Here is a 27,352-nt window from a genome sequence, read left to right as displayed (position 1 = left end):
TAAAACATTGTTTAATAATAAACCTTTTTTTTTTTTTTTTTTTTTTTGCTCTGGAGAAAAATCTGTTTATTCTAAAATATATTTTGAAATCTTTTTCTTTAATTGTTCTTTTTACCTAAAATGGTGCAAAGAAGTATATGAAATGAGTGCATTTGGTGGCTCACACATCAGTTTTCACCGCCATGATGTATGTCATGTAAAAGTAGTGAAAGAAATACAATCTACCTAGGTGAAGCCAGTGCGGCTGAAACTTCACACAGTCAGCGAGTAAAGCCAGCCTCCAGTAAGCAAAGGGATTAAATGTGGCTTTGTCACAAGTGTGCTGCTTTTCATTGAGGAATACGTCCAGGAGGGGGCGGTATTGGTCAATGTATATGTCTAAAACAATTTAATTGTAAATTCATGGCAAAAAAAAGTAAGTAGCCATAAATGTGGTTACATTGGACGAATGCTGGATAATGGTGTGAAAATGACAAAAATATAAATCAATCAATCAAAAATAAAGCATTTTTAAGTGTAAGTACTTATGTTAGGATATCACATTTTATTAGATGTTTTACGTGAAAAAAGGGACGGGGGGTGGGGAGGGGGGCTCAGCAGACACTTTATTAGTGTTCAGCTGATTCAGATATCTAATCAGTCTATTACCTAGCAGCAACTGAACTTGAAACTGAGAATCAGAATGTGAGTGGCTATGAACATACCTCGTGGACAGGTATTTCTTGGTATTTCAGAATCTGCTGATCTCGTTAGATTTTTCCACAAAACCATCTTTAGGGCAACTGCAGCTGTGTGATGCTATCATGTCAATATGAACCAAAATCTCTGTAGAATGCTTTCTGCACCTTGTTGAATCTGTGCCACGAAGATTTAATGCAGTTATAAAAGTAAAAAATGGACGAGCCTGTGTAACAAATAGTGGGCTGTGAGTGTGCAAAATGTTGACACTCAGTGGCTCAGATAAAAATGAAACATGTTTTATCTGGCTCAGACTCAGAATGGTTCACATACAGCAACGGAATGAAGTATTGTATTTTAGGTTCATCTTTAGTTTAATTAAGCTTAAGCAAACATAGTGCCAGTTAGCAAAATTATGTACTTAAAAAAAAGTGTTGCATTATAATTCAATTCAATTCAATTCAATTTAATTTTATTTATGTAGCGCCAAATCACAACAACAGTCGCCTCAAGGCGCTTTATATTGTACAGTAGATTGTACAATAATAGATACGGAGAAAAACCCAACAATCATATGACCCCCTATGAGCAAGCACTTTGGCAACAGTGGGAAGGAAAAACTCCCTTTTAACAGGAAGAAACCTCCGGCAGAACCAGGCTCAGGGAGGGGCGGCCGTCTGCTGCGACCGGTTGGGGTGAGAGATCCTGCAACCCTGCCACACACACACACACACACACACACACACACACACACACACACACACACACACACACACACACACACTGCTCGATAATCTTCTGACTCATGAACATTAACCATTGCAAGAAACACATTTAGTTACTTGTTCTGTTGTAAGCTCCCAGTCAGCTTATGCTATTGTCTCACTCCAACAGATATTCAAGGAAAATAATTATTTACAAATATAAAAGAAGAAGCCCTCTCACATCTGACTGCTATCCCACTGTCTGGCAACTCTTGACTGTAATGTGACAGCACTGTTGGCACTGGCCTAAACCTGTCTGGTAGGCACCAGGAAGAAAAACTGTCAGCATTGTACATGTTCCATATTGTTATAAGTCCACTGAAACTTGAAGAGATGTAAATAATGACATAATTCCTTTGTGGCATCCTTTCAAATCAGCTATAATCTTCAGCAGATAAGTTAGCAAGCCCACAGCATGAATAGCGATAGTAGCAAACATGCATTTATTCTTATCTAGTTCAGTTAACATCAACAGAAATGTTTATCAGCAACCCTAGCAGAAATGTTCTTTTTCAGGAAATAACATAAAATTCAGAAAGACACACATTTTAAAGCTTAACAATAGCTTTTATTGAATCAAGACCATTTTTACAAAACATTTTTATTCAGCAAATATTTCTTTGCAAACTACAACTTTGCATGATGTTTGATTTTGAATTCATTGTTTTTTCTTAAAAAAACACCTTTAACTCTGGATTAGTTTATAAAACATGACATTTAAACACCTTAAACCACACTCCTTTAAAAGTGCAGGTGATGCCATTAAACATACAAAGGTCCCAGCTTCCTTCACAATTTCTGCCCCACATATTTTACAAGAAAATTCACACACACATACATTGCGTTTCAAAAAGCACTGGCACTATTTGAAATTGTGGCAAATGTAACATTTCAGTGTTCTACTACAGGTTTGCCATTTAACACAAAACAGGTTAAACATGTAATCATTGATTTGTGATAAAAGTATGCAATAAAGAAACAGTCCTTGCATCACGAATGACCACAAATCTATTACTCATCGCCAGCCAAGAGTGCTATTCAATAGAACAGGCTCAGATTTACTGAGATGACTTATACTCATTCTCAAAAGCAGCTCTCAGCCGGCAGGACATAGTTGTTCTGTGCTTTAAGGTCCAACATTTTTAAAGTATTATATCTTTGATACCTTTGCTCAGTTACTGTCTCCACCATTATTTTATTTTATTTTTACAGAGAATAGTGTAGCAAGCAACATCATGAAAGGTGACGCTTTATGTACAAATCTGATCAAAGCAGACTCTGATAAGACTTAGTGAAATGTAGTTTAGTAACAAAAATTGTGGAAATTAAAAGGACAAACGAGGTTAGAATATAATTAATACTGAAACTTTAAAATAATCTATAAATTTTTTTGAAAGTACAAACATAAAGCAACCCAAGGATAAAATCTGTCAAGACCGATACGTCAAAATATTAAAATAAATCGAGTAAATATATCAACAGAAGACAGAAATAAATAGCCAGTGTACACACTTAGGAGCTGTTTTCTGATATATACTCCCTTTTATGGGTTCTAGTCTTCCCATACATAAAAAACAGAACAAAAAAACCCCCCAAAACAATAAAAATTTAAAAGCATAAATATAAAAACATCTTTATCTTTCAGGTCAAAAAAGCACATAAATAAATACAAAATTACTAAAATTGTTCTTGTCATTAGTATAAAAACTGATAATAGAAAAAAAGATCATGTTCAGTCTTGAAACAAGTTTTTTCTGTCTTTCGTGGTGAACATTGGATATTTTTTATGTAGTCCACACAAGAGTTCAGTCCATTTTACAAGTTTTTACTTAAACTGGTCTGGGATGAGATTCATCTGCGAGTGGATACTTGTGGGAGGGCTGGAGATGCCCTCTGACCAATCAGACATGTTGGAATGTGGGGAAGAGCTGGACCATTGGTCAGGGGACCCAGGGGAGGGGGTTAAAAATGGGTGGTCAGGCACCTGTAGCTGGTGGCTAGGTGTGTTGTCTATTGGGCCTGAATAGCTGTGCTGAGATGGAGGGGTGAGAAACTGGGTGCCAAGGATCTGGGTCTCCTGCGGCATCACCGTGTGGATGGGCATGGTGCGGCCTGAGCAGTTGTTTTGCTGCATGTCAGATCCATTCAGCTCAACAGTTGGGAAACTCTGGCTGAGGGACTGAGCGGCTGTGGTGTTGTTAGAGTTCTGGTGCTGGAGCTGCCGCGAGTGAGCCTGTTGCATCATGTGAGCGGACGAGCCCAGATGGCTGGTTTGCAGATTCTGGTAGCCCATTATCTGAGACAGGGTGGCAGTACTGACACCATGCAGAGGACCCATCATGTTATGGGTTATCTGTGGCGGTTGGGCGAAGCTTCCTTGCTGGCCTATGCTTGAGTGCATCCTGGAGACCCAGTCACACTGCCCTCCTCTGCTACCACCTATAGATGTTGCGCCCTGACTGTTGGGGCTGGACACAGGCAAATGGGAGAGACGGGGTGGGTTAGGATCAAAAGCCATGCAACTCAGATCCTTACCCATGTTCATCTGGCCAGGATGGGAATCTCCATTCCCCTGCAGGTGATTTAAAGACATTGGGGGCGACTGCTGAAAGGGGGAAGCCATGGGAGGCGAGGCAACATCGGAAAGGTAGCCATGAGGTGACTCGAGGGAATCAACTGGTGAGAGGACAGCTGATGTGTCTAGCAAGTTACTCTTCCCATCCATTGACTTTTTCTTCTTCAGCCTATTATCTTTGCCGCTGTCCTTTCCTCCTTTTCCACCCGAGCTAGGCTTACGAATCTTCTTGCCCGAAACGTTTGGCTTGAGGTTGCTGAGATAGTCATTGGGGGAGCAGAGAGGTGGGGAGAGGGTGGAGGTGCTTAGGGGTGCGCTATGAAGCCCAGGACTCCGGACCACATTGTATTCATCCAGAAGACGCACAATGTCATGGTGCATGCGTTCCTGGGCAATATCTCTGGGCAGCTGGTCAAGATGATCAGTGATCTCACGATTGGCAAAATGCTCCAGAAGAACTTTCGCTGTCTCATAGCTGCCTTCACGGGCTGCCAAGAAGAGTGGCGTTTCTTCCTATAAAGAAACCAAATATTGAGATTATCATTAGTTAAGGCAGGCCACAAAGTCAGTCTAACTGGTGATTTCTGCTTCAGCAGGAATTCTACACCACTGTAACTACAAACCTCTCTGAAGCCCCACAGCATAATCTGGTATGCACCTCCCTAGAAATCTAACTACACATCGCAGTGATGCAGCCCATAACTTTTGTGATTGGCCAGTTCAGTTGATTCCAACCATTGCCACAGTTTTTTCATTTATCAGTGTGAGAATAACAATTATTGAATCAGTATAAGGAATAATAATGATGTATTAATGTATCACAGATGATCAGATTTTTAGCAATGTGAATTTTATATATCCTGCATGTAATTGGTTAAAACCATTGACATAAAAAAAATTGTTTTTCTTGAGAGATCTGGCCAAGAGGGCAGCAGAAATTACAACAAATATAACATTAAATTTATAACAAAACAGGCTTTTTTTTTGGCACACCACCACCAATGATGTTGGCCACTTACGTAGGTTGCAACAACAATTCACTGTAGAAGTCTAGTCAGCAGCTGATAACAGTTTTTTTCTGTTTTGTTGTTGATCTAACTAACAAATCTCAAACAGGACTTTTATACAGTGTTTAAGCTGCTTAAGATTGCCTACCTTTGCTGCATCTCTAAGCTGCTTTTCACCCCATCTCATCTTTTTTTATGTGTATGACTTATTATACCTGTTGTTCTTATCAAGGATATACAAGTACATGTTCTAGCAGGGAGGTATGCTCTCCTGGGTGGAAATACCCACACTTCATACACTAGATAATCACTGTAAATGTAAAGATAAATGCTTGTGGAAAACCTCCATTAAATGCATATCATTTCACATACCTTATTATCTTGCATATCTTTGTTGGCACCATTTTTCAGCAGTACCACAGCAGCCTCCACATTGTTTACAGCTGCAGCCCAATGCAGAGCAGATTTACCTGCAGAGAGAGTGCAAATTCAGGGTTTATTATCACGGCCCCTAGCACAATAAGCCATTTGTGAAAACTGTAGAGATTGTAGTTTGATAAAACTTTAGCTACCAGATTCATCAGTGGCATTAGCATCGGCGTGACAGTTGATAAGTTCTTCAACCATGCCCTCAACTGCTAAACGGGCCGCCAGAATCAATGGTGTTGTTCCATCATGCATGCGGGCGTCAAGATCAGTAGCACGGTTTCGGATTAAAATCTGCAAGGACACAAGATGTTTTTTGTTAAATTAATTTAAACTGTTGGGTCAAACTGGGACGAACTTTGTCCTGAAAATAAAATCCTGAGGGGATTTCCAGGGCATTTACCTGGAACACTCCCTGTGCATCTGCTGCCACGGCTGCATGAAGCGGTGTGCGACCCATGTTGTCCTGAACGTTGGCATCTGCGCTGGATTCCAAGAGGCGTTTGGCGGCATCTGAGCGGGCATAGCGGGCAGCCAGGTGGAGGGCAGTCTCGCCTGTACGGTCAGTCTGGTTATGGAGGTTGGCGCCTTGGTAAATAAAGTCAGAGATTATTTCTGCCGATGGATCCTCTTCCTCTTCACTGTTGCCATTCTCCAGTCCTCCACCGCTGCAGGAGGCGATCATCAAGGGAGTAAAACCATCTGAAAAGAAGGGGGAGTGGATCAGTGAGTATATAAGCATCTTCAGTCAGTTGTAATTCAAAAGATAATTTATGTTTTATTCATTTGTGACACCCTGACAGAGAAATTGTGAGTTTTCCAGTTACACACCTGGTCCTCTGACATTGACATCCATGCATCCATTCTCTATGTCTCCCTGAGGAGGTGTAGGAGCAATGGATTCAATCCGCAGGTCCGCTGCATCCAGATGTTGCTGTGTCCATTTCCTGTGATCTGTATGATCACCCAAATCCAACATGGCCTGTTCCTCAAACTGAAAGACACACCAGTTAGTGTCAGTGTTAGTATCAGAGATGATAAAATTTAGAATGGACAGCTTTGGTGCAAAGGAAAACTCTTCTTACCCTGAAGCGCTTGCACTCCGGATCCTCGTCCTCCCATTCATTTTGATTGTCATCCATAAGGTTCATGTCCGAGTGTTTCATTGGCCTATTGAAAAGAGGTTGCAGATTAGAGCACCTACAGCAAAGCAAATACAAGTCACCCAAATATAGTGACCCACTGCCAGTGCCAATAACCTCCACATTCCACTTTCAGAGTGCACTTACTTTAAGCCAACAGAATCCTCTCCCAGTGGCTCGCTGCGTTTCTTTTTGCTTGGCTCCGATGCTTTGAATCCTTCAGGAAACCAGAGCTGGCCGTGCTCTCGTCGCCGCTTACGGGACACCAGAACACCCAGGCAGATGAAACCCAGAGCAGCCAAACCGAGGAAGACTATATACATGGGGTAGAGCTCTGAACCAGAGGGAGTAGGTCTCACACCTGGAATGATTGTTTAAAATAAAATTATTTTACATGTGACTGAAATGCATTGTGTTTGTGTATGCATATACATGTATATGCATGCAAAATCTTATGGCTGAAACTGAGACACGTACTTGTGACAGCTTCAATGTAGGGAACATTGAGATTCCCACTGGTGGCCAGTGCTCCAAGGAATGCAGCTACATCTGTGGCACTCTGGAAGCATTCAGTAGACTGCTGGTAACACTGACGGTTGTCAATCTCCAGGTACACCACAGACCTATGAGCAGAGATAGATAATCACATTAGCATTAACCTTTTTTAGCCTTTTTGTGATGTGAATACAAATCAGTGTAATTATTTAGTAATTAAATGTTAAACATAGCTAAAACTCTCTTTGTTGTGCCCTACCCTTTGATTTGCAAAGGATCCAACTCTCTGCGTTTCCGTGAGCTGACGATGGACGACACACCATCTTTAACTTGATCCAAAACACTGGCTGGCATCGAAGTCCAGTCAGGCCACCCATCTGCAGAGCGCTTCAGCACATTGTGCTTAACAAGGTCTTGCTCATTGCCATAGTAAGGGAAGATCATGGGTTCTCCTTTGGCGTCACGGCGGAACACCACATTAGTGTGAAGGACACTGCTGAGCTCTCTGAGGAAGGCTGAAGAGCGGTTCTTAAGCTCATCTGGTGGGATGTGGACCACAAGAACTAAATGTCCATCAGCCAGTTTCTCTGGCATGTTGTTGGCACAGTCCAGTCCGTCCCATTCACATTCTGCGTTGTTGCAGCCCTGGTCACAGTGACCATCAGCATAGTGGTCTTTACAATACTGATCATATAGAGGGCTGAAAAACAAAAGAAGACTGGGTTAATATTCTGATACCGACCCACAACTCTTTAATAAAATATCCAAGAGATTTCTATGACACTTACTTGCATTGTCCTTCTTGTCCTTGGCAATCAAAACCATCATAGAGACACCCAGGGCTATTACACTGCCCATCACACTTCCCATCATTGAAGTATCGCCAGCACTGTAAAGCAGAGGAGCAGTTTTGCCACGGATCATCAAAATTAAGCGAGCAGTCTCCTCCATCCCAGCCGCAGGCGTGGTTGTTGCACACCGAGTTGCAGATGTGGTTTCCTGCAAACTCGTCACACTGTGGAATCTCGCAGCTCATCTCCACCTCCGGAGGTGGGGTGATGTCCCGGCCAAACCCGCCAACGAACGAGTAGTCAAGTATATGGCACAGCAGACCATTGAAGTTGCTGGGGCAGCTACACTGGAAAAACGGAGGGTCTGGAGTTATCTGGCAAGTGCCACCATTGTAACAAGGGTTGGAGATGCAGAGGCTGTCAGTCGGAGTTTGGCACTCAGGCCCGGTGAAGGTTGAAGGACACAGGCAGCGTGGACCTAGGTGGCCTGACACACATGTGCCACCATTCCTGCAATTCAGACTGCCACAGGCACGAGAGTCATACTCGCAGGTGGAGCCAGTGAAACCCTACAGGGGCAGAAATGAGACACACCTTATTATTAGTGTGCTATGCTTTGGTTTAAAAGGACTTTTTTAAGTGCTAACATTTAAGTAGACGCTATAATGTTATACTCACAGGTGGACATTTGCAGACAAAACCATGAGGTGTGTTACTGGCAACAGCACATGTCCCCCCATTTCTGCAAGGTCGCCCTTTGCAGCCATCAAATACCTTGTCACAACGCTGGCCTGTGGCACAGAAGCAAAAAGCATGTGTCAGCTGCTCTTAGAAAACATTTAGACTTTTGCTTTACTTTTGCTGCTGATCCACATTCAGTACCTGTATACCCAGTGCGGCATTCACACCGGTAGCTGTTAGTGAGTTGGATGCAGTTGTAGGAGCCTCTGGGGTCACAAGGATCTGACAAACACTCATTGACGTCACCTTCACAGCGCTCACCTACATAACCTGGTGGGCACACACACTGGTAGCCTCCAATGCGGTCCACACACTTGCCATTGTTAAAGCACTTGGGCTCATTAGTGAGTGGGTCTCTGGAGGGGTTGCAGTCATCTAAGTTGATCTCGCAGTGGACACCTACGGGAAACAGATAAGTTGGGTTACACACCATGGATACCTAGGCATTCATTTATCAAGTATATTTTTGGGAATGTGTGTATGCACATATGCTAAACTATTAGATACCTTGTGTTCCTCTGGGACACGAGCACTTGTATGTGTTGATTAGGTCGATGCAGGTCCCTCCATTTTGGCAGGGCTGAGACTGACATTCATTGATCTCTTTTGAGCAATTCACACCATGGTAGCCAGGGACACACTGACAATGAAAGATATTCAACCATATTTTGTTATTTAAATGAAAAACAAGTTTAGAGGGTTAACAGAAATAAACAGCCTCTTGATGTATCTATTATATCGTATTTAAGACGGACTATGAAATCCATATCAGCTGCAATCCCTTCAGAACAGTTTGTCTTAATGCCAACCAACATAACTTGGTGGCTCAGCTGATACCCATATGCACCTGCAAACCACTTTGCAACCCACCTCTAGTCCAACTCCTCATTTAATGCTCTAACTGACTTAATCACTGTTAGAATGATTGTCAGTGATGCCTACTCTGCTACTGCACTGCCCCCTGGTTTCCATGCATGTTCACGAAAGGGTTGGGAGGTGCCTTACGAGTACCACATATATAGGAAGTTCCCAGAACAGAGTCATAGCACCAAATATAAATCAGTGTCCTGGTGACAATGGTTTATCAAGTAAAGCTGGCTTAGCTGACAGAGTCCTATCTCTTTTTTAAATAAATTAATTTATCTTTAAATTACTCATATATCCTTTTACCTCACAACTGTAGCCTCCTAGATAATCAGTGCAGGTGGCTCCATTTTGGCAAGGGTTGGGTGAGCACTCATCCACCTGTTCCTGGCAGTAACTGCCAGTGTAGCCAGCTTGGCAGCGGCAATAATGCGTGTTTCCAGCATCCAGACACTGGCCTGAATTCCGGCATAAGTGAGCCACGTCAACACCTGCAATCAAAGACAAACGAGGAGTTTCAGAATGTACAAACTGCCAACCAGACTATAGCAAATGTACTATCAAAAGCTTCACCTCATAATCGAAATGAGCGTACCTTGCTGTTTAGCTGCCACCTCACAGGAAACACTTGGGATGTCACAGTAGAGGCCAGTCCATCCAGTCTGACACTGGCAGGTGTAGGAGGCACCTTGCTGCCAACACAAGCCTCCATTTTTGCAGGGAGCAGAGTCACACCAGCGCACAAGATTCTAATTTGGCATAAAAAAGAGAGAAGGTACTTAGATGTAGTGAAGAAGCCACGGCATGTGATAAGACAAAGATAAGAATATTTCTCCCTACCTGACAATTGATCCCTGTGTAGCCATGAGGACAGGTGCATTTGTAGGTCCCATAACTGTCAAGACAAGTGCCTCCATTGAGGCATGGCTTGGAGTCACACTCATTGATATCATATTGACAATAGCTGCCTGTGAATCCGGGTAAGCACAAGCAGGTGAAAGTGTTGATTCCATCCACACAGGTGCCGCCATTAAAGCAAGAGCTATTGAAACAAGAAAATAAGAAACGTTAAATCGCTTACTTTCCTCTGGGTCAGTTCATCAGAACAGTTTAATAATTACAGATTGTACTAAGAATGGGAGCTACCTGTCAGTGCAGTCGTTTGTGTTGATCTCACAGTTGATACCGCTGAAGCCAGGTGGGCAGGTGCAGGTGTAGCTGTTCACACAATCGGTGCAGTTGGCCCCGTTCCTGCACGGGTTGCTCTCGCACTCATTTATGTCCTGCTCGCATCTGCCACCACGAAACCCGGGCGGACAGGTGCATGTGAAACTGTTGATGCCATCGTGGCACAGGCCACCATTACTGCAGGGATCTGAAACGCAAGAAAAAGGAAGTATGATTGCCACTCTTGTTTTAAGTCAAACACAAAGTGGGAACTTAAAAGGCTTTAGATGTGCTTCTTACTTGGTTTGCAGTCATCGATGTCTGTCTCACACTTCTGGCCAGAGTAACCTGGCTGGCACTTGCACTGGTAACTTCCCATGGTGTTGAGGCAAAGGGCGCCATTGCGACATGGGCTCTTCACGCATTCGTTGATATCGATCTCACATGTCTGACCTGAAGGGGAAAACAAAAAAAATGTATTGTACTGTTGGGTAATTATATACTAACTGACTACACACACATTCAGCCAAACAATCAGAAAAACACTAGCTGGAAAAATGTATACCTTGCCATCCTTCAGGGCAGATGCAGGAGAAGCTTTGATAATCTTCTGACTCCTTACATATTCCACCGTTTTTACATGGCCTGGGACTGCAGGGGGCCAGTAGAGTCTCACAATTTTCACCTGGTATGACCAAAAAAACCAACATTGATTGAATCACTCTGGCATTACACAGGAGCTCCTTTGAGTACCTAACCCCATGTAACAAAATAGATAATAAGCACTACAGTTTCAATGACTGCAAAACACAGTTTTAAAAGCGACATAAAATTTTTTTTTTAAATTCCAGTTTCCATCCCACTTCCTTATTCATTTCCATGACATCTTAGCCAAACAGGAAAGGCCTTCCTGTTTCCTGCTATTGTTTGTTCATAGACAGGAAACAGGACATGGCGGAAGTGGGACTAGTGCTTGGAGTAGTGTCCGGGTCTCTGGCTTACATTAGCCACAACGGCCTGTTATTCCAAAAAACACACACACATGCTATTATCCCAGCAAAACAGACGAGCAGATCTTTCCACACAGAGACGCCAAAAACCAGACATCCCTGTCAGTAGCCGCTGGGCGATATTTTCAAAAACAACACGGAATATAATAGTGTAAACTTTTTTCAGTGGAAACTTGGAAGATTGTGTTCATGCTATCAGACCTGTGAAAACAGCTAAAAGCAGCTGCTAATTAAATGATAAAACCAGTTAGCAGTTGTAATTCTCACACATAAGCAGTTACATGTCGTACCGGTGTAAGGCAGCAAACAATTGCACTTGTATCCAGCCACATCATCGATGCAAGTGCCCTGGTTGAGGCAGGGGTTGGAGGCGCACTCATTGATGTTAGTTTGGCAATTAGGACCTACAGCAGTTGGAATTAGAGAACACACTTTGGTTAGATGTTGGCCAAGAAGGCTCTCCTCATTCAATCTGTGAGCAAATAAAAAAGAAAAGTGCAGGTAGGGTCGAACACTGACCTGTGAAGCCAACTCGGCACGTGCAGTGGTATCCGCTGGTCATATCCTTGCAGGTTCCTCCGTTCATGCATGGGTTGGACTCACATTCATTGTTATTGATGTCGCAATTTTGGCCGCTCCAGCCAGAGTCACAGGTACATTTGTATCTTTAGTAGAAAGGCTTGTCAGTAATTGATATATAAATGTGTGTGTGTACTTTTTTTTCTCATAAAACCTGGATCCTCACCCATTAAGAAGGTCCTGGCATCTGCCATGTATGCAGGGGTTGCTGCTACACTCGTCAACCTCGGACAAACAGGTGGCATCATTGTATCCCTCTGGGCACAGGCAGGTGAAGCTGTTGATGCCATCCACACATGTGCCTCCATTGTGACAGGGGTTGATGGCACAGTCGTCAATGTTGATGTTACACATTGCTCCTGTAAGACAGTAAATCTGGTTTTAAGGACAGTGTCACAAACATTCCTTTTGGATGATCTGAAGTGATCAATATCTAAGCTGGCCATTATCGAAGCCAAACAGCTGGATACTCCCATGTGATATAATTTAAGGCCTTACAGTTTGCTCACTGAGATAATCTGTGCAGGGTTTTTTTTTTTGCATATGACAAAAAAGACAAACTCCCTCAATATTCAACAAATACAATGTGCGCCAAGCCTGGTGGCCCCTGGAGGCTCTTTTACCTCTCCTACATTGATTGAATAGGGCCCTGTTGAATAGGCAGAAGGAGCGTTTCAGCTGAATCACAGAGAGGGGGGAGCACACTCACACACACCACCCCCATCCAGGAGACCTAACCTCACCCTGGGCTGTTTACAGGGACAGAAGGCCAGACTTATTTCACACACGGCTGAGTAACAATTAACCCCCCCCCCCTTTCTGATCTCGTACCCGGCTCCCTCCTCCTATGCTCTTCATCAGTCAGGAGAGGAGGGCCCAACTGCCTGATCTTCAGTTACAATAGTCCTCTGTCCCTCTGTGTCTCAGTCCTGCCGTGCCCTCCACACTCGGCACAAAAAGATTTTTTTTTGGGGGGGGGAGCAGCCTTCATATCCACACACACACACACATTCCCCCTAACCACACACCCCTGGTTTTAGCACAATCACATAGCCACTACCAGTCAGAACCGGATCCATGTGACCTGCGTGTTCTATTTGTTAAAGAGTGCCTGTCACCAAAGTTCTGTATTTTAGTGCATTACAGGTTGGCTTGCTTAGTAAATCAAGTGTTAACTGGCTTGTCGTGCAGACACACTAATAACCATCAGATATGTGATTAAAGGACAGCCTCTCTTTTCCTTTCAAAGTATCAGTTTACAGAGTCTTTGCAAGCTCAACGTCACAATCTTTTCAGACGGCAAACAAAGTCAGTGCTTTGTGTTAGCTGTGTGCATGTATCAGGCTGTGTTCCCTTTCTCTTCTCCTTCGTCCCACATAGGCAACATGACACCATTGTTCCACAGGAATTGGTCCGCCAGCCACCTGTTCTACCTGCCCCTCCCAAAGCTCAGGTGACCACCCCCCTGCACCTGTAAACTCCACCCAGCACTCACCTGTGTAACCAGGCTCGCATGCACATTCATAGCCATTTATTTTGTCGATGCACTTCCCGTAGTCACAGGGCTTGCTCTTGCAGTCATCCAGGTTCACTTCACAATTGAAACCTGCAGATCAGAATATACATAAGGGGCAGAAAAAAGGTGAAGAAAGTGCAGACATATTGCACTGGAAGAATTTCACAGTTGTATAATATTAAAGTCTCACCTGCAGTGCCTTGTGGGCAGGAACAGATGTATGCATTTTCTTTGTCCTGGCAAATGCCGCCGTTCTTACAGGGCTGGCTTAGACACTCATTGATGTTAGTTTCACACAAGCGACCAGTGTAGCCAGGGCGGCACTGACAGGTGAAGGAAGCCAGGCCATCCCTGCAGGTGCCATAGTGGCAGGGATTGGAGTAGCACTCATTGATGTCAATCTCACAGTGCTGCCCTGTGTATCCTGTAATGTAGGAGAACAGCTTTAACACCCGCAACTCTTTTCTAAGAAAGACAAACAAGATTACGCAATAAATTAGAAGAAAGGATTAGTCTGGTGTACCTTCAGCACATTCACAGGTGTACTTGTTGGGTCCATCAGTACATTTAGCTCCATTCTTGCAGGGTGTGCTGGCACACTCGTCAACATCCACCTGACAGAGACTCCCTGAAAAGCCTGCAGATGCATTTTTTTAAAACAGAGAATTAAACTTCTTTTAATATTGAGAGGAAAGATATTTGCAGAAATGCAGAAAATTGCGTAAATTTGCATCTAAAAAAGGCCACGTGGTGCTGAAAGTCCTAACAAATCATTCCACAACACTCCCTTCACCCCTCCTTTTTCGGGCTCTTACTGTGCAGTGAAATCTTTCTTTCAAACCACATCACAATAGTCCACAGCTTACCAGCTAAAAACCAATCCCTACCCCCCAATTTTGGCGCTAAGCTCTTACACAAACTCTCCAGCCCGCCAAATATGCTAATGTTTCTGCAGCCCTGTCTGTTCTGTCCAGTGCACTCGTAAATGCTTCACTGACACTATTAGAAGAAGTAAATCATTTACGTTCAATCGGGGGACTGCATGCACGGCACTCATTGACAGATAGTTAATGATCCACTCTTTTATACCCTCTTTTCTTTGCTCCCATTGTCTTGCCAAAAAAAGAGAGGGTTAAAATGATATGGAAGCTATTTTTGTGGCTCTGTTTTTACTTTAGTAATCAGATTATTTTCTCACCTTTGGGGCACTCGCAGTGGAAGGAGTTGATCTTGTCAATGCACTTGCCATTGTTGAGACAAGGTTGGCTGGCACACTCATCTGTGTTGATGTGGCAGAACACACCCTCATATCCTGAAATGGGAGTTATAGGTCAGATCACGTTTCTGTTCTTACCACAAAGTAAAGGAAAAAAACATGTCAAAAGAAAAGTAGTCTTCTTGTATTACAAACCGATGCTTTACCTGGCATGCAGATGCAGTGGAACCCTCCGATCTGGTCCAGGCAGGTGGCATCATTGTGGCAAGGATTAGACATGCATTCGTTGACATCCATCTCACAACGAGGCCCTTCATACCCTTGGAGGCACTTGCACTGGAAAGAACCCTTTGTGTTGAGGCAGCGACCGCCATGCTCACAGGGGTTGGCACCTAAAACATTAAATATGCAAGTTGTAATAAATAAATGTAATAAATCGGTTCTGCATGTTAACTGCAAAGACTCAGAATCATCAGAGGGTTGTAATCCAAACTAAAGGAGACAAACTGGTAACTTACCCAGAGAGCACTCATCAATATCCAGGTTGCAGGCCGATCCAGTGTAACCTGGGGGACAGGTGCATATTGCCTTGCCATTGACTGGGTTGGTGTCGCAGTTGGAGCCCTTTTGGCATGGGTTGCTGATGCAGGCATCATCAAGGTGGCACAACAGACCTGTAGCCGTGGATGTATTACATTTTACTCTCTAAACATTAAGATCATGATACGTCTACATAGCAATCACAGAGGGGTCACAAGAGCCATACCTGTGCGTCCATGGGGGCACTCGCAGAAGAATGAGGCCACGCGGTCGTGGCAGGTGGCACCGTGGTGACAAGCTGCACTGGCGCAGTCATCAATGTTCTCGCTGCAGTCGTCGCCTGTCCACCCATTGACACAGACGCAGTGATAGCCACCGTGCGTGTCATGGCACGTCCCGCCATTCTGACATGCGTTGGGCATCAGCTCGCACTCATCCACATTTTCTGTGCAGTATTGACCTAATAGAGAAAAAAAAGTTGGTATTTATTATCTTAAAATGTTATTGGATGATATTTTTAAAGCCTTTAAGTGAAAGGTACCTGTGTAATGAGGTGGGCATCGGCAGTTGTAGGTGTTCACCCCGTCCACACAAACACCACCGTTCTGGCAGTTGTGGCCTGGACAGTCATCGATGTTGACCTCACAGTTGTGGCCTGTGAAGCCTGTTGGATTGGCGTGGGGTGAGAACAAACGAGTCAAAATGTAGAAAAGCTCTTGCGACACTTGATTGCGGGTAATAATCAGACCTTTCCTTCCTGCATAAAAATAGATATGTATCCTCGTGGCAGAGCACAGCCTGTCTCCTCTGTTAACATCAAAGGCTTGTGTGGGTGTTTTATAGGCACAATAGCCCTCTTAACAATCAACGCACAGCTCCACAGGTGCCTGTACTGGTGCGCTATCTAAACGCATTCCAGCAAAGACACCCGCGACTGGCACACAGCGTGACTTAAAACTTCAACACACAACATCACTTATTCATCCGCATGTCCAAACAACGGGCTCTGTGCTGACCACATAATGAGACAAAAACACAGGCAAGTGAAAGCTTCAAGAGATCCAACCACCCTTTTATTTTAACTGATGTGGTTTGCTAGGGATAAGGAGGTAATACTTTCCATAAGAGTCCACAATGTGCACTGCTACTACTCCAAAGTAAGATTGTGACCTTTGGAACTAACTGTGACCTTCCATGAAAAATTATACAGTGCTTTCTAATAAAAATTAGAAAGCATGGTATGAATTATTTAAACATAAGTACTGTATAGGTTTGTTGCAAAATCCCTAATTGTTTTTTCTCCTCTTCATTTCCCAGCACCTACACGTATGTATTGTGTGTGTGTTTTCTGCACATCTGGTGTCTTGACTCTTAACAGCAGTTACCACAACATTGCGCAATAAATGTGGCAGACAGGCTGGCAGTGTTGATGTGAAAAACAAGATATTTTTGCGAGTCTGTGACCTCGTGAATAGGGTGTGTAAATCTATAGGTTTGTGTGCATGTGGGTTTCTCTGCCATTGTATGGGCTTGCTACCGATTATCAGAAGGAAACGTCTGTGCAACTGCATCCTGCCTGTGCAGGCTGGCAGAGAGAAGGGAAGAGCGGTGATTCCAGATTACTCCACTCCACCTAATCAGATTTTACTACAACAACAGACTGGTTTGTAGGTCAACTGATGTAACAGGAAAAACAATTGTGTGTTTTGTTACCACACTAACCATCCACAACTCCACGTGGCAGCTACCATTACTCTGTAAATTCATGTTTGTGCCATACCTGGAAGACAGCTACAGTCGTAAGCGGTGTCCCCCTTCTGGACGCAAGTGCCTCCATTCTGGCATGGTGACGGGCTGCATGGCAGATAGGGGTTCTCGCAGTGCTGGCCTGTGTACTCTTGAGGACAACGGCAGTGGTACGAGCCCACCTCATTCACGCATACGCCGCCATTGAGACAGGGAGAGGGAGTCTGGGCACACTCGTTTACATCTTGCTTGCAGGTTTGACCAGTAAAAGCGCGTGGGCATTTGCAGATGTAGGTGGATTCTAAGGCTGAGCACAGGCCACCATTTGCACATGGATTGGAAGCACATGGGTTGGCAGCCTGGCAGGTTTTACCTGGAAAGTAACACAGTAAAAGTGAAATAATCATAAAAAGGGCTGAAAAGAGGAGCAAGAAATCTGTAGTCACTAAACAAGTTTTGAACATTTCCATACATACCAGACCATCCAGGTGGACAGTCGCAGCGGTAGGCATTGAGAGCAGTGAGATGGCATGTTCCTCCATTGCGACAGGGGGAGCTCATACAGGCGTGGTTGGTGGGGGTCAGGCACAGTCGGTCAGTGAAACCCAGGCGGCACACGCAGCGGAAATCGAACGTGTTGCCATGGGAAACAGCGCGGCATTCGCCACCGTTGCGGCATGGCGAAGGACTGCAGGGATTTGGATACTGGCACCGGCTGCCTACGTAGTCACTGGGACACCTGGGAACAGACAGCGAAGAGAGGGAGCAGCAATGATTAGAAAAGCATGACTTTTTTTTTTTTTATCATGGGAACAATTATCTAAACAAAGGGGGAGTAAAAGGAGGGGTTTGATGTGTAAGGGGGAGGTGTAGAAGGGAACTAAAAGTTTCCCGCCCAGCAAAGTCCCACTGCAGTGTGACAGGGATAACATGTTGTTCTAATGCGTCTCTCTGGATTAGCCTCCCTCAGAACCTTGAAAATACATTCTGCCGGGACAACAGACGCCACAAAATAGTCTAGCAGTCTAACAGCCTGTTCCCATCTACCTTTCGCCCCCATGCTGTCCATACTCATCCACAATGACCGTAGAGATCAAGGCGAATGTGCCGCTCATGGATGACTGATATGAAGCTCTGCATTCAGGCCCTAAGCCTGCTTCCCTCCTATCCAGACCAAGGACTGTTACTGCTAAGTCACACAGCTCAAAGTGGCTGGTTAGTTGAACAAATTCTCTTATAAATTTCACAAAGATGGGTTCTGCCCACTGTGGTTACAGGGTGATTGTAAAAAACAAAAACCAATACATTTTGACCAAAGAGTACAAGAAATTGACTGTTTTTAGCATTGTGCTAATGAAATGCACAGACATTATTTGATATGCAGCCATAACACTGCAGTCCCATCTGTCACGTGAGGGAGCATTTAAAGTCAGCAGAAAAGTGTTTACATTTGAATCGGGGGGCTTGTGTGACTGTGTGTAGTTGTGACCTGAGTGTGTGAGTGGTTATGTGTAAAGGAGGGCATCTGTTGGCCTCCTAGTATCTCCACGGGGAGCAGGTGCGCATGTTAATGAAGGCAGCTGTTGGTCAGGACTCCTTCTCCTCCCCCATCCTCGTGTCCCCTCCTCCTTTCCCCTTCCTCCTCCCCCTCCCTTCTGTCCCCTTCTCAGACAGGGGTGCTGACAAAGCCAACCTCTCCTCCGGGGACATAAAGAACCCATGTGAAGTCAGCTGTTGCAACTTCTGTGCCTCCAAACCACACGACTTATTCTTAATTCCTCTCTTCCTTACCTGTTCCCCTTTTTTTTTATTTCCCTTTTCGCATAAATGATTTCCTTCTAGTTTTCTCTACTTCAGCTCTCATTCAGCTTACCATGGGGAAGGTTTTTAAGCTTTCTCATTTTTTCCTTTTAAAGGGACATTTTTCTTTTAAACTCATAGCCGTTTCCCTTGTGCAGATTTCCCCTTGTGTTGCACCGGATTGTTCAAAACTCTATTGTTGGCTTAGATAGGTGAGACCAACAGGGAGTTTTTAGCAGGGCCTCCACAGGGAGTCCAGACAGTTGCAATTGGTGCAAAATTGTAAAAGCATTTGAGGTGACTTTGAAGTCACCGGGAAAACACACTGAGCGCATTATAAAGGTAATTCACTGCTGAGGTACAAAAATCTCACCCACTATGATAAAACCGAGGTGTTAATAATGGTGCGTGTGCCATCCTGTGTGTGTTTGTGTGTGTGTATGTGTGTGTGTGTGTGTAGTTAACTCCCACGCAAACTGACTGTAATAGATCATGTTTGTCCTGAAGTCAGAGATAAAGATCCACCCACACGCTGAAAAGACCAGCAGCACACACCACGGCAACAGGTCTCTCCCAGCGCTGCAATGTCCCCTCAGGCCAGAGCAGATGCTTCCCCGACCTCTGACCCTAAACACTTTTGTGACTGTGGGACAGCCCCTTTGCCTTCTCTTCCCTCTCTCCACTCTCCCTGCTGGGCCTGATCTACCATCTGTCACTTGGGGGTGACTTTATCCTCTGACACAAAACGTGCCCAACTGTGCACTGGAAATGCCACCGCTGTGGAAAATGTCATGTGAAATGACTGAGGGCGGCGTACAGTAATCAAAGGCATGTATAATGTTGTCAGTCTTGGTTTTTCCTTTCATGATACTTGAAAATGTTCCAAGATCACCGACTATTTTTCTTCTCTCTTTTGATTTTCACTCGTCCTTTTGTCTTTATTACATATTTGCTTCTGCCCTTTCCTCCTCATTTGCTTTGTCTGGTTAGTTGATGTTCCCTTGAATGTGTCTCATCATTAGCCAAGATGTGACCCCTGGGGTCCACATCTGTTAGTAAGACCAAGAGTGGAGCAATGTAGCCCAGCTAGAGAAAATGAGAAATGCACTGGATTTGGAAGCCTCTCAATTCCCACTACACCAATAAAATCCATGAGAGAGAAACACTGTTATATTAAAAGGGTGTATAATAGTCATACAAAGATTGTGCACTCTCAGCCTGTTGAACCTAAAAAGGGCTAAACTGCATAAAAGTGTTTAATAAACATTGAATCAAGCTCATTTGGTCTGGTAAAATGCACATTATTGCTTGGAAATCAAGCCACCTTCCTAAACAAAAAATTACTCTCTACAAGTAACACATATCTTTAAAAAAAGGGGATCTTAGAAGGATCATTGGACAATAATAAAGCGGTTTCTGTTCCACTCTCTAAAATCAGTGAAGTTGGTAGAGGCGGTCAGAATGAGAAGAATTTGGCACCTGTCTGAATAACAGCACAGCCTGACAGTGAGCTCACTTTCATTCATAAAACTATGGTAAACAGCCGACGGCATAACTCTGATTCCGTGTGTGTGTGTGTCATGCACCTTGTTCTGCTGCACTCACTTAACAACGCTGTAAAAACATCCCAGTTCACGATCAAAACCAGGAAAAACACCTGCCTGCCATTCCACCTCTTATGATGATTATCAGTGAAAGCCGATGGAGTCGTCTGGAGTCTATTACTTCAGATTACCATCAAGTCAGGTGGGTACAAGTGTGTTACCACAACATATTAATTCATTGTTACTTATTTGGTCGCTATAAAGGGTGACTCACACTCCAACCAGATAACATTCCCCATGCACATGCAATTACTACAAAGATCAAGACATGTGCACACATTTTCTGACTTATTAGAAGAGTTATTTCATTTGATAACCTCTACTGCTAGAAATGAACTTTCAACACCCACTAGAGAGACACAGGCCCTTATCGCTCTGCTCTGACAGCATCGCTTTGAATCTCCTGCTTTGAAGGTTTCCAGATCAGTCTACAAAGTAGGTGTGAAAAAATATGTCTTTGAATTACATATGCAATGCGTTCTCTTCTGGGAGTTATATATCTGAAAATTACGCATCAACTTTGCTTCCAAAGTTGATGTAAGAAGATGGGACCTTTTTTTCCCACCAGCCTCTTTCAGTGCTACATCAGAGGGGCCCCTGGCATCTGGGGAATGGGCCCAACCAGGGGAGTGGCAGCATTAGAGCTTAAACCCCAAATAAAAAGGCAACACCAGCAGGCACCTTAAACCCACTAAGCACTTGTATGTCCTGATTCAGGGAGCTGAGCTTTTATAGAGACCTTCCTGGTAATCCTATAGGAGGACAAATGAAGAGCAGCATTCTTAGAGGAAGAGTGTAAAAATCATTTCAGGTTGTGACTGAGACGCATTATCATCAATAAACAACACCCTACAGCTCACTCTACTAGCTACGTCACATTAAGTGAAATTCTCTCGTCGGGTCTATTTCTGTCAGTGCAGTATTCGAGACATGTGGGGCGACAGTTGAGATGTTTATTCTTAACACTTACCTCTGACCAAAACGGCACCCATTTCAGCAAATCAGCAATAACAGTGAGTCAGTCACGTAAAGGCCAGACCGAGGGCAACCACCTTTTAACCTGACATTGCCCTTATTACAGTCTGACAAATGGAAACTAAATTTGACTCACACTATGCTTGTGCCCTCAAACTTTAAAGTTGCCTACATTAAAAAAGACTGCTGCAGCTTCGTGGGAAACAGGAAGCCCCAGACCTTGAGATAACCTCTTAATTCACAGAACTGCGACCGAGTACTTCCCCACTGCAGACGCTTGTTGCTGTTTCCGTGTCCAATATCGCCACAATTTACATAAACTCTCCGACTTCCCCTAAAGTTACTCAGTCTTTTAATGTAAAGAGATTTGTCTTCAATCGAGGAAACAGCATTTAAGGTTTTAAAGCTGGTTCCCCTTTGTTCCTTTTGATTTTCTCTGGAGGTGTACGCTGTCACACACACTGAGACCATACTCTGGTTCCATTTTTAAAACCAGCATGGGAACCTTACTATCTCAGCCAATCAGTCAACCACACAGCTAGCTGTTATATTTCCTAATCTAAATCTAGCCTTACTCTACCAAGCTGACTGCTGTGATTGTAGAATGAATTAAAGCTACAATCTTTAGAGGTTTTGACTTTTGTTGAATTTACAGTTTGTTGGGGTTCAAAATCACCTTAAAATCCTTCCTTGAATATCAGCTTGAGAAAAAGCAGATTCCAGTGAACGCAACATGAATAAAGAAGACAAATCTAAATCTTTTCCTGATGAGTTTCCTAAAGGTATGAAGTAATATTGGGGGAGGGAGGAAGGGTGTAATCTTGTTCTTCATTGTCGGCATGTGATTCGACTCTCACACTCGTGAGAACTGTGCCGAAAAGAGGATTCAGATCTGTCTTAACCACTCAAAACTGTGCCACCATATGCTGCATAACCACAAAGCAGAACATGATTCAGTGGTATGTCCGATAGTTGGCTCTGTGGGTTTGACATGTTATAACCTGCCGACCTTCCCCTAAACATCACGTGAGGGTGACCGCACAATTTAGATGCCCTCAACTCAACTCCACCACTGCTTTCCTTTTTTTGTCACAGTGCAGGCATCCCCTCCCTTCTAACTCAGCGGAATTTCCATCTGTGTGTCATCAGCACAAAACTTAAAAGCGAATTTGATGTGACACAGCATGGCACAAAAACATGGACCACTACTGGAAGATTCTCTGCTACAGACACTTTGCCCTGACCCCCCGAATCTCACAGTGTTCCCCATGACTGATAGCTGCTTAGCTTGGCAAGGATGAATGATGAATGAGAGGGAAGCCAGGAGGAAGAGAGAGCGCGGGTGGGTGAAGTGATGCTCTTATCCTGTCTGTTTTTAATTGGACTGAGCAGAGATGAAGAACACAATAACAGCTTTGTGGGATTGGAGGGTGGAGAGAGTTTCTGTGTGAGAGCGTGCGCACACGTGCAGGGCGCTGTGTGTGACTGTGTGCGTGTGCAGAGCGTGCAGATTCACATATTGTGAATTGGTGCCCCTGGGCTACTCGCGTAGGTCCTTCAATAGCTCTCCCTTGTCCCCGCAGACCAGAGGAGAGGCAGCCATGATCACATGCCCCAGGGCAAACCAGGCCACCTCTGAGTTTCTTTCACGAGGGGAGAAAAAAAAGTGACTCCACAAGTAAAAATCACACATAAAGATGCTTTCAGAAAGCACCAGTTTCTACCTCAGACCAGATAAAGTTGAGGTCTCATTACCATCACCCTGTTGCGCATTCAAAACTGAAATGGATGCTACTGACAGACTTACAGGAAGGTCAGCTCAAAGGAACGTGTTTGCATATTAAAATGTCTCACCCATAAACATCAATCCACACTCTAAACAAACAGCCCCACAATCTGCCTCCCTGTCTGTTCCCACTTGTTCGCCCTCAAATTTCTGCACTTTATTCCAATTAATCTCACTCTCTTGACATCCAATCCAATTACATTTCCCAGCCATCTGGCTTTCAAATGGAGATCACAAGCGGGTGAGGTGGGGGTGGTTGGGGGAGAGAGCCATTCAAAACGACGGAGACAAGCCTTTTGGAGGAGGAGGAGGGGGGTATGGCAGGGGTTTGGTGTGTGTTGTGGTGTTTGGGGTGGCTGTGGCATGATGGGAAGCCCCACTCAGATTAGTCACACAGCATTATTCTGACTGCAGGACAATGGGTGACGGGCGGCGGGCGAGCCCCAGCTGTCGCCCATGAAAGAGCAGAAAAACAAGATTTAGGACTGGACGCGTCCTCTCACTTTGCCGGGCGAAGGGGGACTTGCATTCATTAAAGGGCTGATGAAGGTGGGGGGGCGGTTGGGGTTTTTGTGTGTGTGTGTGTGTGTGTGTCCGGCCTCCCCTTTCTCATCTCCCCAGCACTCTGAGGCTGCTCTCTCTTTTCATTTCTGCACTCCTTTAAAGTCTTTTCTTTTCAGGGAATGTGTGCAGAGAGCAATGCAGCTCTCGGAGGGGTACAGGAGCACAGCAGCCCAGAGGAAACTTAAGGGCCTCTGGTTGCTGAGCACAGACACAGCTCAAAGGCTGGAATTAAAAGGGGGAATATGTGGCCTCTTTTTCTTCCCCACCCGTAAAGAACTTTCAAGTACCACGATTGCCCCACAGTCCACTACTACAACCATAGAAGCTCCAAGTAACACACAAAAAAGACAGCTATGGTGTTTCCTCACTGCCCGCAGCAGCATCTTCATGTGTTGCTTTCAGACTCCCTGTTACTTACTTGCATTCACCATTTCCGTTTGGGGTGGCTTCACATCTTCCTCCATTAAGGCATGCCTCAGTGGGTAGAGAGCATTTAAGACCTGTTGAATGCATAAACAAATATATAGATCAAAACATGTTTAACTCAGCACAGTTTCTCTGTGCACACAGGAGGGAAATGAGCACACTGCGATTAATCGGGATTAAGTTGCAGGTGAAATCACGAGGGATTTATTCAGCAGTTAAGTTTTGTTTTGTTTTTTTAACACAGCTTTATTAGCAAATTTTAATGCACACGCGTCGTGATTTTTAAATTGATTTGTTCCACAAGTGTCCGCAGGGGATATTGGGAAGCCTGTTCGTGGACACTGGTGAGGCTAGAAGCGCGTGGTGCGTGGCTTTTTTTTTTTTTAATTCAAGGGAGGGGGGGGGGCACGCTTTTGCGGGGAGAGCGCAGCAGCTGCGGGGCTCAGATGCGGAACAAAAGAAATCGTGGTGCAGCACGAGCCATAAAACACTCTCCTCGGGTATTGTTTACCGGGCAGACGGGAATAACAGCGCCTCCTCCTCCACCACCCCCCGCCTACCCGGCACTCACAACACTCTCCCACACTTGTAGACAAAAGGTGCTTGCATCCCCCCCCCCCAAATCCGCGTCCCTCCGCAACTTCCATTATCTCATATTTTACATGAAAGTGTTCATAACAGCTTACAAATAGGCAGTTTATTGTCTAACACTCTAAATATCGTTTTTTATAAAGCCTTAAAAAAGATTTGTTGATAAAATTCTTGATATAAATTTAGAGTAAGGAAAAAAATTAAATGTTGCGTTCAGTTAGTTAGCTTTGGATCGTGGTTCCATCATTGCTGCATCTACCGCATGAGCTCAGCTGATTTAGTGTGACTGCTCTGCAATGAGCGGACAGAATAGCTCCCAACATCTTCATTTAGCGCACACCGGCGGAGTCAGCCAAGCGCACTGCAGCTTCTGGCTTCTTCACTTTCCCACGGCCAAGAGAAGCTCGAAAACTTTCATCGAGACTTATTTATGCCACTTTTTAATACTCCGATCATAATTATACAGCACCACGTTTAAATCACTCAAATCAGTTTAATCGAGTGTCTTTCGCTTCCTCTTTATAATTCACAAACTTCTCTAAAGCCCACTTTAATTGTTCCGAATATCACAGAGAAGTCTCGGCCATGCTCTGTGGCAATGCACGCTCAAAAATAAATAAATAAATACATTCTTTTTTTTTAAATTGTTTACCTTGTGCGATGGCGATTGCTGGAATCAGAAATGTTAGTTTCACAAAGAAACGATACATTCCTTCTCTTCAACTTCACAAATGTTGTTGACTCCCGCGTTGGGTTCGCATAGATCCGCAGCTGATGAATCCAGGTGTTGTCTTGAAATAAATATCCAAGAAAAAAATGTGGAGGTAAATCCAACAGCGAGAGATGGGTGAGAAGTCTTCAGCTGGACTCAGTTCATAGATGTTAACCTGCTGCCTTCCGAGTTCTCAATGAAATCGGTGGGCAACTCTACAAGTTCCTCCCACTACTCCTCCACACCTCCCCTCCTCCCACACAGGACGAAATCACGCTTCCTCTGTCTCCTTACTCTCTGGGGGGAAGAAACAGTGTCCCTCTCCTCTCAAAGTAAACTTAGTAAACAGCAGCATTTTATAGGGGTTTTTAACCATTTCTTTGCTTCATTAAAGCTTGCATCTACTTCTCAGCCCGCCAAAGAAACATACTTTAATTTTCACTCATAATAAATTGAGACAATTAAAATCAAGATACAGGATATCCATTTACTTACTAACATTAACCTTTAAATACAGCCAAAATGGCATTCAACCACAACAGTAACAGAAATCAAATTACAAATTATTACAAATTATAATGTAATACCATTATAGCATAGTATAACATACCATATACTATATACTTGGTAACAACACAAAATTAATTCAAATGTACATAAGAGTGTACTGAGCTTGTAATGGCATATTTTTACAGTGTGGTGCTATTGCTTTTACTAATATATCAAGAAAAAAGATCTGTCTCCCCCATCAATTAAGCAAACAAAGAACACTCATTACCTAAAAAAGTCCTTACACTTATGGCTTTCTATATCCACAACCTTTATTTGACAGCTTAAGTCGCCAGAAATATACAAAAAATTGATTTAAAAAAAGGTAAATGTTTACAGCCTAATCTTATAAGCAATTTTTAAAAAGTGATATGTTTGCTTTATAGGGGGTGTTACACACAGAGCACCGTGCAAAAGTCTCAAGCCACTCCAAATTTCTTTGCCAGGTAAAGGGGACATTGTTTGTTTGTTTGGAGTTTGTGTGCAATACTGCAAAGATTGGTATCGATCCAATACCAAGTAACTACAGCACCAGTATTGCATCTGATACTTAACCTATAAACGCATTTTATGTAGGAGAGAGCTGTGTGTCATGATTTACGAGCTGAATCATCATCAAGTTGATTTTTACTTTCCACAATAATTAGCTAACACAATAAAACACACCTTTCAGCTTTTCATGTTTTTTGAAACTGGGTGTTTTGGAGACCTGGGATGCAAATGTGCCTGTCTTTAAAGTGCTTTGGGTCAGTTTCGGTTTTAAATGTGTTCAAATAAATAAAATAGACGTGACAGTCAACAAAAAAATGTTCAGACATCTTTCAAATTGCATGTTTGAAGCATGTTTTTTACAATAATATCGATATTTGATTGGCTCCACTCATCTCTAACTTGTGCAGTCCTAATGAACTTTAAATTCAACACTTGGTATGACTGCCTTCATTCTTCAACACAGCCTGAACTCTCTTATGAAAGCTTTCTGGCAACCTTGTATAAGAGTCCCCACAAAGTGTTAAAAGTCACGTCTTTGTCACTTCTTTTCAGTTTGTAAATCATTCCATTCCATTTATCAGGAAAGAAATGATAAA

At 43.8% G+C, this 27,352-nt stretch overlaps 1 protein-coding gene across 1 annotated transcript; it reads right to left on the bottom strand.

Annotated features, from left to right (window-relative positions):
• Positions 1-1,996: 1,996 nt before the first annotated feature.
• notch1a (notch receptor 1a) lies at positions 1,997-25,888 on the bottom strand. The gene is made up of 34 exons (XM_031754579.2): positions 25,656-25,888; positions 24,405-24,486; positions 17,734-17,996; positions 17,292-17,630; positions 16,053-16,175; positions 15,738-15,971; positions 15,490-15,645; positions 15,178-15,363; positions 14,954-15,067; positions 14,279-14,392; positions 13,946-14,179; positions 13,735-13,845; positions 12,406-12,598; positions 12,180-12,325; positions 11,951-12,064; positions 11,216-11,335; positions 10,951-11,103; positions 10,630-10,858; positions 10,324-10,525; positions 10,079-10,232; positions 9,790-9,974; positions 9,127-9,259; positions 8,761-9,018; positions 8,557-8,669; positions 7,876-8,447; positions 7,347-7,787; positions 7,070-7,215; positions 6,740-6,953; positions 6,536-6,620; positions 6,282-6,444; positions 5,854-6,152; positions 5,597-5,744; positions 5,397-5,494; positions 1,997-4,530 (listed from the first exon to the last, which is right to left on the bottom strand). Exons 1-34 carry the CDS (start codon positions 25,711-25,713, stop codon positions 3,268-3,270), a joined length of 7,443 nt encoding a protein of 2,480 aa, XP_031610439.1. The 5' UTR covers positions 25,714-25,888; the 3' UTR covers positions 1,997-3,267.
• Positions 25,889-27,352: the final 1,464 nt, after the last annotated feature.

This window comes from Oreochromis aureus, linkage group 7 (assembly GCF_013358895.1).
Source record: "Oreochromis aureus strain Israel breed Guangdong linkage group 7, ZZ_aureus, whole genome shotgun sequence".
Taxonomy (NCBI): Eukaryota; Metazoa; Chordata; class Actinopteri; order Cichliformes; family Cichlidae; genus Oreochromis; species Oreochromis aureus.
Note: the sequence above shows the minus strand (reverse complement) of the source record. Positions and strands in the feature narration are given on the sequence as shown.

Excerpts from the sequence above, each read along its gene's own strand:
- notch1a (XM_031754579.2), bottom strand. The coding sequence starts at position 25,713 with ATGTATCGTTTCTTTGTGAAACTAACATTTCTGATTCCAGCAATCGCC. Across the intron at positions 8,670-8,760 it reads ATGCCGCACTGGGTATACAG|GCCAGCGTTGTGACAAGGTA; the intron begins GTACTGAATGTG and ends TCTGTGCCACAG. Across the intron at positions 6,954-7,069 it reads CTACATTGAAGCTGTCACAA|GTGTGAGACCTACTCCCTCT; the intron begins GTACGTGTCTCA and ends CAATCATTCCAG.